The 12,432-nt window shown below is 51.7% G+C and overlaps 1 protein-coding gene across 3 annotated transcripts in view; it reads left to right on the top strand.

The window, feature by feature from the left end:
- LOC109300514 (diacylglycerol kinase eta-like) overlaps positions 1-12,432 on the top strand; it is a 167,001-nt gene that overhangs the window by 127,308 nt on the left and 27,261 nt on the right. For all 3 annotated transcript variants that reach the window (XM_019521176.1, XM_019521174.1, XM_019521175.1), the window contains exons 9-18: positions 1,057-1,219; positions 1,767-1,875; positions 2,510-2,649; positions 3,274-3,355; positions 4,685-4,776; positions 5,569-5,668; positions 6,041-6,287; positions 7,521-7,622; positions 8,710-8,809; positions 10,440-10,547. In XM_019521176.1, the coding sequence (XP_019376721.1) occupies positions 1,057-1,219; positions 1,767-1,875; positions 2,510-2,649; positions 3,274-3,355; positions 4,685-4,776; positions 5,569-5,668; positions 6,041-6,287; positions 7,521-7,622; positions 8,710-8,809; positions 10,440-10,547 (1,243 nt within the window). The remainder of the gene's footprint in view (positions 1-1,056; positions 1,220-1,766; positions 1,876-2,509; positions 2,650-3,273; positions 3,356-4,684; positions 4,777-5,568; positions 5,669-6,040; positions 6,288-7,520; positions 7,623-8,709; positions 8,810-10,439; positions 10,548-12,432) is intronic.

Raw genomic sequence — 12,432 nt, 5'->3', positions numbered from 1 at the left:
TTTGTGGCACTGAGCAGCCCTGATATGCCAGTGCCCTGCCTCTGGCCATGCTGGTGCCCCTCATTCCCAACCCACAGCCCCCTTGGCCCTGTTGGTGCCCCTCAGTGGGTGGGGGGGAAGATGGGAGGGTGGGGGAGAAGGCACAGACAACACAGCAGAAAGGGGCACATGCCCCCTGATATTTCTGTGCCTACAGTGGTGTGCAGGGCTGCAGCCAGGCTGGACCAGCTCCAGGCAGGAGCTGCTTCCACTGCCTAGCAGGCAGGACCCAGCATAGGAGGGAGCACTGTGCTGCTGTGGTGAGCCGTGGCAATGGCTGCAGCAGGAGCTGCGGCATGGAGTTGTGCCCCTGCTGCTGCCAGGCGGGCAGAGGGCAGCTCACTTTGGCAGCCATGGCAGTGTGGCGCTCCCTCCTGCACTGGGTCCCCCTGCTGGGCTGCAGAGATGGCTTCTGCCCATAGCTGGTCTGGCCCACCTGCAGGTCTGCATCCCACAGTGGGCGCAGATATCTTGAGGGGGCATGTGCACTCCTTGCCATGTGGCCTGTGCCGCTTCCCCCTGCCCCCACATGGCTTCTTCCCCTTCCCTCCCCTCACCCCCATGGGAGCTGCTCTCCACCACTGCCTGGTTGCCACATGCATGTGTGCGCATACATGCACGTGGTGCCCCTTACCTGATTGCCCTCCTCCCACTCTCTGTAGCCCCTTGCAGGCTGGAATGTTGCCAGCCTGCAAGGGCACCCCACTGTTTTTTGCATTTTTCTCCTTTTAAAGGGGGAAATCCATTATTTTCTCCTTGAAAAGAGAAAATCCACGGGTTTCTCTATTAAAGAATCCATGTTTTTTCTGCTGCAAATGGAAAACCTGGATTCCTGGTGATGACAGATCCTCCAAAAAAGCTCACTCTTTCTTAATTTTTATGGACTTCAGGGACAGGCATTTTTAGCCTGTTGTTTGTTTGTTTTTTAACTGTCCATTATGGATAGTTGGCAACCCTGCAGTTACTCCACTGATAGCAGAAGTGTCTCCACTCACCAGGGAGCTTTGCTTTCTTTAGGCTTCTGGAAGGCCACCTGCCCCTCCTCCTGCTCCAGCCCCCTTCTGGCCTTTGTCAACTCCAAGAGCGGTGACAACCAGGGCGTGAAGTTCCTGCGCAAATTCAAGCAGTTCCTCAACCCAGCACAAGTCTTTGACCTGATGAATGGTGGTCCTCACCTAGGGTAAGTGCCAGCAGGGCCTTCACCATGAGCTCATACTGCCCCCAGCCCAATGCTTCCTGTGGCATCAAGAGAAGACACGGCCTCCCTACCAGGGGGTAGAGTTTTCCTTCTTTCTGCAAATGAGTCCATATCTGCCCAGCCATGTACCACCCAGTGCCTGTGACTGGGACTGCCAGTCCAGCCAACTTCTCCAATCCCCTGCAGGACACAACATGGGTGCCAGTTCTCACTGCTCTGGGCTAGGCGGGGCACTTTGGCATGAACTCTTACCCTACACAAAGAGCCCTGGGTTCCCTGGAAGGAGCACGGGAAACATAGGGTGTTTACATACATGCTCTGGGAGCTTTAATTGAAGTGCCGCCACCACCATTCTTCAGTGCAGAGACGCTAATACATGAGACACTGCACTCTGCTGGAGTGAGTTGGAGCAGCCTTACTGCATGTGTATAGGAACCCCTTGGGTCTTCTGAAGTGAATCAAGCTGAGGTGCATATCGACCCATCCTTCAAACCCTGACTCTTGCTCCTCTCTCTGTGTCCCTTACCAGGCTTCGTCTCTTCCAGAAGTTTTCCACCTTCCGTATCCTGGTCTGCGGGGGAGATGGGAGCGTGGGCTGGGTTCTGTCCGAAATTGATGCACTAGGATTGCACAAGCAAGTGAGCAGGAGTGTGTCTCTGTCTGCATTCACCTTTCCCTCCCTTCCTGGGATCCCCTGATGGTTCCCCTACCCTGGCAGCCACCCTGAAAGCTCCGTGACAGTAGTGATAAGCCTGGTTTGTAATAGATTTGCAAAGCTTGGACTCTCTGTCCATGCTCCCAGCCTGGGATCTCCATTCCCAGAACCAGAAGTTCATCTGACATGACACAGTGACAGTGCTGGTGAGGCTAATACACAAGGAGTATGTCACCAGGATGAGAGAGAGAGAGAGAGAGAGTGTGTGTGTGTGTGTGTGTGTGTGTGTGTGTGAGAGAGAGAGAGAGAGAGAGAGAGCGAGCGAGCGAGCCTACAGTTGGGTAGTGCCCACAGTTAAGTCTAGTCACTGGTACTGAAAATCACTGACACTCCCCAGCTTGGGCTGAGACGAATGCATGACCCATTCTGGAGACCTGGGTTCAAAATGACTTGCACACTAAGGAGATCAACACATGCCACTGAATAGTTTCATTGCACCTATTTCCTGATGCCCATGAAGCTTTCACTGGGCTGTCATCTAGCATGACCCTCTGCTTGGTGGCTCTTCCCATCCTGTGGGGATGCCTTTGTTGAAAATGCCTTCCCTTCCCTGACAGTGCCAGCTTGGTGTCCTGCCACTGGGGACTGGCAATGACCTGGCACGGGTGCTGGGCTGGGGCAGTCTGTGTGATGATGACACCCAGCTGCTGCAAATTCTGGAGAAGCTGGAGAGGGCAACCACTAAGATGCTGGACAGGTGAGTGCCAGGCATTGGACCAGGGCCAGTCAGTCTGGGCCCAGCAGACCTCACCCCAGGTCTAGACCAAGACAGGGATCCTAAATGGTGAAAGAAAACCAACTTGGCCTGTTGAGTGGATGCTGATGCCTTAGTGTGTTGTTGGGCCATTCTGTGCCTGCATTTCCAGCACCATCTTTTAGGACAAATTGTCTGTAAACACCTACTGCAGGACTCTGAAGCAGCTGGGGCTGCCCCACGGAGGCAACAGGATACTGTGCCAAGTGGCTTCTGGTGTAATCCAGTTCCTCTGATGGTCCAACATTCCCTGCTCCCATTTCCATAAGGGCCTGAAGGAAATGGGATCTAACTTCCCCACGATTGACCTTTGCCATCTCCTGTTCCGTTGGCTTTACATCCCCTCCTTTGTATCCTGAGAGGTCAGCTACCCTATAGGCCCCTGGACCCTGGCCATCGCACCATGTCCACCACTAGGTTTGGTGTCCCTGCCTTCCTCTTCAAGTTGCTGTCTGAAAGCCAGAGGCCCCTGGTAGCCCTGGGCCTGGTGTCTTCATCTGCTTGGCTGTGGCTTACCAAAGAGGCCAGGCTATGGCAAACAGTGTCTTGTCTTTGCTTTGCTGCCAGGTGGAGTGTGCTGACCTATGAGATGCCTAAGCAGTCACCCCTGCCCACTAAGGAGGAGGAGAATGGGGACTCCAACATCCAGGTAGAACTGGTCTGTGGGCATGTATAGAGCTGGGGTGGCAACATGGCTCAGAGGGACCAGGGGAGACTGCAGCTCCTCAATTCTGACCCTGCCTCTGGGCTTCTGTGTGCAAGAGGGAACTTTAGGCCTCATCCCTGACCAACAGCAGGAGAAGTCTATGTACTGCTTGCACATGCAAATCAAAGTGATTTCTTCCTGAGAGGTGGTTCCCTCAGCCAGAGGGAACTGGAAGGGACAGAATTGGAGGAATAGACACTTCAGCTTCACCACAAGTCCTGGCTCAAGCAGAACAAGTCTGGCAGTTCTCAGTGTGCTACCCTAGTGCTGCTGCTGCTTACCTTGCCCACAACAACCCTGGTCTCAGTGAAGTCTAGCATACAGCAGGGGGTCAGGATGGGGGGTAAAAGCAGGTCTACAGGGCTGGTCAGATTGGAAGGGGGTGGCAGAAAGGGGAATGCAGAGCCTGCCCCGGTGCATGGGTGGGGAAGCTTGTCACACAGATAAGTAGTACTCAGTAAGTCACACAGATAAGTCTACTCAGTAAAGCCCTGAACCAGCTGACTGGTGACCTGAATTCTCTTCCTGGCTTTGGCATGGACTGTATGCCCTTCACCTCTGTGCCTCTGTCTTCCCACCCTTCATCTCCTGGTGTCAAGGGACCATAACCTCTTCAGAGACTCTCTTTTCCTATGAGCCTGTATAGCATCCAGGTACCGAGAGAGACTGAGTGATGCTGAGACCAGTTGGTGCCAGTGCAGTACAAATAGTAGCAGTGACAGTAGGGGCAGATTCCCAAGGACTTCCCTGCATTTTGTTTGCAGCATGCGCTTGGGCACTCACAGCTGCAACTGTGTGGGTAGAGGTAAAAAGACACATACCCACCTTACAGATGCCAATAAACCCTGATCTTTTGCTCTCCCTGTTCTATCATTTCCAAGCACTTTAGATACAAAACGTCTAAGCCTTGTGATCCTGCTACTTCTGCTGCCACTCCTCTGATTAACACAATCAGTGGGGAACCCACTGCCCCAGTTCCTTAGGTACAGGCAACAAATAAGCCATTTCCTGTGGGGGTCTAGAATTGCTTGTTCTGATCAGAATGGGTGTACTGGAAGGTCCTGAATGTCTAGAGGGTCAGAGCTGAGCTACACCCAAGATGAGGAACCTGTGGCCAAGAGTGGCCATGTAGCTTTTTCCATGTCACATGATGGCTTCTGGCTCAGTGAGGTAGTTCTGCTGCAGTCCTGTTATTGGGGGTAGAATCTGAGAGAGTAGCAGGGGCACTGGGATAGCTGCTCAGACGATGCTTTCCCCCCTGCTGTTGCACAGGCCCAGATCTCCCACTATGCTGACTCTGTGGCCTTCCACCTGGCGAAGATCCTGGAGTCCGACAAGCACGCGGTCGTGATTTCCTCTGCAAAGTAAGGGGCTTGTAGTGCTGTGGTGCAGGGGCAGAGAGAGGGAGGGTGAGGAAGAGCACTGTTGAGTACTGGGTAAGCCGGGATGATTGCAGGCTCAAGACGGGTCCCTGCTGATGAGTGGTCAGAGCCTCTACCTACTGCCTGAGTCCAACCCAGTAAGAAGGTGGATCCTCTGTCACCCTGTCCAAATGCCTGCAGGCCAAGCTATGGGGAGACCCTGCCAGGGCAGATAGAGGAGCACTGTCTCTGTGCCCCATCCAGCCCTTGATCTCAGTTGAGATTGCCCACAAGGGGCAGGTAGGAGGGGCAGATAGGGAGTCTGCACTGAGGCATCCCAGATGACTGCACACAGGCCTCCCCACAGCTGCTGCATGGGGACGCCTTTGGCTCGCTGCTGGTGAGCTGGGGTGGAAGGCACCCTTCAGTCCCTTTGCACAGCTCCACCAAGTGGAAACCTGAGGATTATCCAAGTTCCTTGGGCCCTTGCTGGAAGGTGGTGGTCTGCCTGCTCTGCCAGGGGTCAGGGTGGGGCTGGAGTTCTCTGCTGCCTGCTGGCACCAAACAACCCTACTGAGCTTGCTGAAGGGGAGCACAGCACAGAGGGACCCTGGAGGGGGTACAATGGGGAGGACAGGGTTAGGCTTGCATGGCTGGGGAGCACCCCCTGCTGGCTCAGTGGGGGAGCAGTCCTGGCTGGTGGGTCCTAGTTGTAGGGGGAGATGGCAGGTAGCGCCCCAGGGGTGGGGCTGTCTGTTTCCACAGGCTCTACATCTGAGTCAGTCTTCCTGGTAGGTTCCTGTGCGGGACTGTGAATGACTTTGTGGCAGAGGTCGGGAAGGCATATAAGCGAGCCACCGAGAACAAGCAGGAGGCTGACATGATGGCCAAGAAGGCAAGTCCTGCATACCCCGTGCCTGGGATCCCCTGGACAGAGGGAAGGTGATGCAGTCAGAGGGCCCTTCCCAGCCATCCCTGCCCTCCCTGAATTCCAAATGACTTGGGTTCTCTAGAAGGACTTTTAGAGAGGCTGGATGACGTATGGCCTCCATTCCTCCCAGGGTTCATTGTGGCAGGGAGGATGGTTCTGGCATCCTGGTGATGGAAGTGTGGGTGTGTACATTGCCCATCCTGGCACCCTCCCCTTGAACAAGGCCATGGCTCTATGCCAGCAAATGATCTCTCTTCTTCTCCTGTTGAGCCCTGGTACAGCCCAGCCTTGTGCCCAGGCAGCAACAACCTAGGCTGACCAGGTTGTCTCTTGCAGTGTGCCATGTTGAATGAGAAGCTGGACTCCCTGGTGCGGGAGCTGAATGATGAATCGCAGGCGATAGTTGTCCCCGAGGGGAGCTCACAGGCTGCCCTGCCTGGTCCTGGAGGCAAGGACAATAGCAAGGGTGGCAGTTTCAACTCCAGCCCTATGCCCAGGATCTTCAAATCTAAGGAGCAACTCATGCTGAGAGCCAATAGCCTAAAGAAGGCCTTGAGACAGATCATTGAGCAGGCAGAGAAAGGTGAGAGAGCCCTGGGAAGCAGGAGGGGGGCACTGAGAGGGGAACAAATGTGGCTGAGGGGGATCAGTTGGGCCATGACTGTCTGGGCCACTTCACCTCTGACACTTGCCTTCAATCCCTGTCTTCCCTCTCTGTGCCTGGCTCTGGCTGGGAAGGCCAATATCCTGTCACTTGGTGTGGGGTGTGAAACGTTGCTGCAGGGCTCAGTACTGTATCAGCTCCTCTGTGGCAGAGGAGGTGCCCATGTAACGCCAGTCCCTGTGCCTACTGCTCCTTTGCAGCGAATCCCACCCTGGTGCTTGGCTCCAGACCTAACTCTAGTTCCCTGTTGGCTGGGCAGCACTGTGCCCCCCACAACACTGGCCACTGCTGAATGCTTTGGTCAGGGCAGCTCTGTGCCTTGGTTTCCCCACCAATGACATGGGGATCATGGCACTGCCCCCAAGTGCAAAGTGCTCAGAGGTGATTTACATTAAAGCCAGAGAACACCCTTTACTGGTGACAACTGAAGCAGTGTCCTGGCTGCCTAGGGGAGGGAGAGGCAAGAAGCCCTATGGTCACAATCCACATGAGTTTGTCACCTGTGGATGCTTCCTGTGGTTCCAATTCTGCTTAGAAAGCTGTAGGGTCAGACTTGAACTTACTTGGGGCTGCTCATGTTTGGGTGTGAATCGTGGGCCAGGCTTTGCTGTCCTCTTCCCCCTGGAAACTTCCATTGAAGTAAACAAGTGGAGCCAGGGTCTTGGGTTTAGGCCCTTTCTGGATAATTTGACATCACTTCTTCAGTGCAGGGCTACCAGCAGTACCAGGCTGGCTCTGCTACAGCATGTAATGGGTCCAGATGGGTCCAGCTGAGAACACAGTTGGCTCGGGCTGAGTTCTAAGCATCTGGCCTGAAGTGCAGCTGAGTGCACATCAGGGTCTGCAGCCTCCCTTGGAAGGCAGTAGGGCTTGCTGGCTGCTAGCTCCTGCATGGGTCTGCGTCACGTGGGGTCACTTCACTGCAGCCTGCAGGCAAGTGAGCACCTTGTTGCCTCGGCTTGCTGAAAGAAGTGTCTGGGTTAGGACTGGGCACTGAGGTCCCTCTTGGACTGGAATGCAAACTCCAATCTTCCTTCTCCGTGAGGAGAGGGCTAGGTGTGGGGGTGGATGCTGGGTGTACTGGGCTTGATGGTACAGTTTGGGCATCTCTTGAGGTAGCTGTTTATCTTGTATCCCCGGCCTTCTGCACAGCGGTAGATGAGCAGAACAAGCAGACACAGGCCTATCGGAGCATCTCGGCTTCTAGCAAGAAGGACAGCTCGGAGGATTTCAACAAAGAAACCGAAAGGCTCAGTATGTGGCCTCCCACCTTTTCTGATACAGAATGGGGAGGGAGCTTCCCCCAAGCCCTGGCTACCTTGTCACCTTCTCTAACTCATCTGTAGCTCATGGTTATTTAAAGCACTCTCAGAGGTACTGATAGATTGAAGATGGCAAACAGAGAACATCCCTGGGGAATATGAATAAGCTGCATCCTCCCTTGGGGTTGTGAGCAGAATCTCTCACTGCTGCTGCTGGGTACAGTTAGTCTTGTGCTCTCCTTTGCTGCATATGCAGGTGCCTTGCAGGCCTGGGAGCTAACTAAACCTCCATACTGAGTGCAGCAGATGGGGTGAGCCAAGATGGCTCCCTAGATTTCAAGCCTTTCAAATCTCAGGGCCATGCCCCAAATGGGTGTGTAGTCACAACCCTTATTTGCAAGCGCACTGCATATGATGGTATAAGCCACTAACGTGTTTGTGCCTGCAGGTGGTGGATGAGATGCTGTTTGCTCATGGTCATCACTTGTGCAAGTCAGTGGCTCAGCAGTAAGGAAGTGAGGAGAATCTGGCCCTAATTGCCTGGCTTCCCCACCCTGGGACCTGGGGAGACCTCAGGCAGTAATAGCCTGACTCAAACCACATTGAAATCAACTGAAGTGTTTGCATGGAGTTAAATGGTCCCTGGGTTCTGCCCCCTCTGTGAGTGGGCAGAGGCTGGGCTTATGTCAACCTCTGTTAGAAACCCACACAGAGAAGGGAGGACTGATAGTAGATAATCAGAAGAGAGAAACCACTCTGGCACTGCAAGGGATCTGTAGATCATGTAGACTGAGAGCAAAAAAACAGAAAGTCCCTGTAACCAGACCTGTGTGTAACAGCTGATAAATGGGGCAGACACAACCCTACCCCAGCACTTGTCCCTTGTGGTAAGCTCATCTTGTGTCACTGCCCTAAGTGTTTTGCAGAGATTGAATGCAGGGGTTGCCTCTGTTTTCAGCAGTGAAAACAGGGTATCCTGGTGCAGAGCAGGACGTTGGGTCTTTGGCCAGAGATGAGATCCAGGCGCATTATCTTGTTGTGAGCAGGGGCTAAATAACATCTCCTTTCCTTCTGGCCAGGCTCCCGACGGGAGACAGTCACCTCCACAACCTCCTCCATCATTCTGGACAGGCCTGACAGCTTCAGCACCATCCACTTCACAGAGGACCCCAACACCATGTGAGTCTCTTGCTGAGGGCAACATTCCTGCCTGGTGTGCTGTCTTATGGGTACTTCATCTTGTGGCAGTGGTCAGAGGTGTTATTCCTGTACTGGAGGAACTGACTGACACACAATAGCAGACCCAGAAGTTGAACCCAGGATTCTGGCTGCCAGGCTTCTGATCTAACCATTAGGACTCATTCTCTTCTCTGAACCCTTAGTCTTAACCAGAGTCTACCACACGATTAGCCTTTCCCACATCAGACCCTTCTTCTCTTTGCAAGGAGCCTTACTCCATGTGGCTCTTCTGTGGTGTGAGGGCTTGTTTTAGGTAGAAGTCACATTTCCAAAGTGGGAGGAAGGAAGGTGGTCTGTGGAGTGAGCCTACTGTGCTAGATGGCTTGGTAGCTGCTGGGATGAGCTCCCTGCACTTCAGAGCTGTGCAGTGACTACCACTTGGCTGAATGGTGTTCTGACACCCACTGCCCCTGAGACCCATGGTTCATCACCTCCATGCTGGGCAACTGCCAGACATGCTACTGGTGTGAGAGCCAGTTGGAAGTGTCCCCCAGAACAGAGTGCAGTGGCCTGCTCATTTGTGCTGCAGGCACTGCACTTATTGTTCAGGTTGTATGAAACTCTCCAGCTGGGATATTCAGAGACACCAAGGAACCAGACCCCTTGGGTGAGGAGGAAATACTGGGCATCTTCAACTACAAGTAATAATAAAGGAGAGTGTAATTGTATAGATTCTACCCTCCATCTGCCCCCAAACTGAAGAGAGTGAAGGACATTTCCCAACTTGTCTGGTTTGTGGCTTGGGGCCATCAGTAATGCAGTGGTCAAGCACTTTCCATTTAGTATGGAAATTGTGGCTGTTGACAGATGTGGAAACCCTCCCCTCCCAGTGGAGTTCATGCAGCATCTCACTGTTCTCCCTGTAACCCCACAAGATATTACTGATGTTCAGCAAGCAAGGCTGTATTGGCCTTTTTAAGATCTTGACTCCAGTCCTTTTCCCTTTGTTTTACTTGATCAATGCCTGTATTAAAAATCAGGTCCTGGTTCACTTCTGTCACTGGTGGAAATTAAGAGTCATTCCAGTGAAATCTGTCAGTAGAAAACTGATGTAAGTGGGAGCAGAATTATCAGCCACTTATTAGAGCCAAGTAATCTGATTATGCCATCTGAAGTGTTGTTTGGCAAATTAAGCTAGTACCTGCTGGGGAGGCTGTAATAGACCAAGAGTTGGAAGAGCCAAAGATCTAAGTGGCTTTAACCACTTGAAGTATATTAATGACCCTGAAATATCTGGCTTAGGGTGTTTCATTGTTTTTGCAATGAGATGCACACAAATCAATAAATCTGTCACCCTTGACTGTTTAGTGGTCCTATAAACTTGGCTATGATATCACTGACAGCTCATCAGGTCTGTCTGTGACATCACTGACAGCAGATGGGAGAGCTCCAATTGTGACTGGCATTCAAAAGCCATTTCCTAATTCATAATAAATCTTGGTGACACTCACACATATGCTTAAATAACAGATCTGATATCTTTCATTTGCTGCCATTTACTGGCTCCACCCCAGTGATCACTTCCACATTATGCTGTGTTCAAATCTCTTTCCCCATCTGTTGCTTTCAGACAATTCTCTGAAAAATGTGTCATGAACAACTACTTTGGCATCGGGCTGGATGCTAAGATCTCTTTGGAGTTCAACAACAAGCGGGACGAGCACCCCAAAAAATGCAGGTAGGCAAAAGAGCCTCCCCCATTACTGGAATGGAGAATGCACGGGGTTCAAGTTCTGAGTTCTACTTTGGGTCATCCACAGTCCTCCAGGGGTAGGAAACCTCATGGGACTTATGCCCAGAGATGGGGCAACAGTCATCATCACCTTTGTCAAGTTGCTGCTTGTTGGTCCTAAGCCACCTGTTACATTCCAGCTAGTCTGATTTGCTGATAGTTCTATGGTGCTTTCTATCAATAGTGACATAGGTACACAGTGCTAAGAGTGGATTGTTCCATTGTTCACAAGAGGAATGTCAGGTGTTGTGCTGGTGCCCTTCATCCAAACATCTTACACTCTGAAAACATGATCTGTTAAGCCTTCCAACATTATCCCTCTTGTGGTGGGCAATATTCTAATTATCCTTGTTCTATAAATGCCAGTGGGACCCAGCATAAGGCCCTGTGGAATCCTAGCTATCCAGAGTAGTTGGCAGCTAGATATTACTAGCATCCAGGAGGAGTCGTGTAAACCTCTAGGGAGGTATAGGAGCACACAAAAGCCTTGAGTTGGAATTGAATTGTACTACATAATTACATTTAATGACATGTCTGCCCAAAACAAATCTAGGAGAAAAAAGGGGGATTAAGTGGTAAATACTACTAGGCATAGAGATCTCTTTGCAAAGGAACTTGGTGTCACAACCTCTGTGCTGTAGGTGGGGAAACTGAGGCACAGGGGCAGAGGGAGTAACTTGTCCAAGGTCACATAGGCTGCTTATAGATGTAAAAAACCCCAGTGCTTTACTTTAAACTCAGTGTACCCCCTTTCCAATCCCAGTGCATGCCCAGAAGAGGCATCACATTAGTTGGACCTGGCTTGCCCAATTTTTGTATAGATTGGGCGCTTCAGCAGAGTTTTTTTGACATTTTTGTCTAATAGCTGGTTTAATCAGTTATTAGAGAAAAGCACCAAAAAGTCCTGCTGAAGTATCCGATCTATATAGATGCTGCAGAGCCAAGTTGAACTAACACACTGCTTCTCCTGGAGAATCTGATTTTTTTTGAGGGGGGAAAGGGGAGTGTTTCTATATCTGTCAGCAGCCACAATGACCAAGTGATCAAGCCAGGACCAGAACCTATCTCTCTTGAGCCTTAGGCCAGCATCCTGTCCACTAGACCATACTGCCTCCCTAAAAGAACTGATGAGGTGTGGCTATGATGGAATTGTTAAAAGGATGAGGTATAGTTTAGAGGGGTGCCAAAGAAACAGCAAACAGCGTATGGTGCTGATAATTAGGCCTAGTAACACGTCATCCAAATGTAGGAGCTGTGGGCCATTCAGGGAAAGTGAGGCAGTACATTTCACACAGATAAAAACAATATACTTCTACATGGCATGTCAGGAACCAGTGGGAAGGAATTCCTGCCCCAGAGCTCAAGTCAGGTTCAGTAAGAGGATCTGTGGGTAATGACATGACACAGTGACAGAAGAGAGGCTGTTAAGCCCCTTGTTTCAGGGTATCAGGAAGGCATTCATGGAGAGGCTTTCCTTGTGGACAGCCTGTTCCATAACCAGCCACGAGGGTGGGTTACACTTCCCTCTGAAGTAAATGGTCAAAAAGTGGATGCTGGTTTGCTTTGGCAGTGTGTGTGTTGCCCCTTAATTACTGTATGTAGGTGAATCACTTCCTAATATGCATAGTTAAAAACTCCTGTTGCTATATATTGGAAGTCAAGGGGTTGGAAATTGTTCCTGGGGCTTTCTATGCTATTTGCATGTCTATGGGAGTTTTCTATGAGCCCAAGGCCATGCAGCCCAAAGACAGGTGGCCTCATGGGTCACCTGCTTAGAGTTCTCTGTGGCTGCACCAAGCCCATGCTTCTGGTAGATCTGGGGGGGGGGGGG

Source organism: Gavialis gangeticus, unplaced genomic scaffold (genome assembly GCF_001723915.1).
Source record: "Gavialis gangeticus isolate Ggan-Ray unplaced genomic scaffold, GavGan_comp1, whole genome shotgun sequence".
NCBI lineage: Eukaryota > Metazoa > Chordata > Crocodylia > Gavialidae > Gavialis > Gavialis gangeticus.
This window is presented reverse-complemented; position numbering and strand designations above follow the sequence as displayed.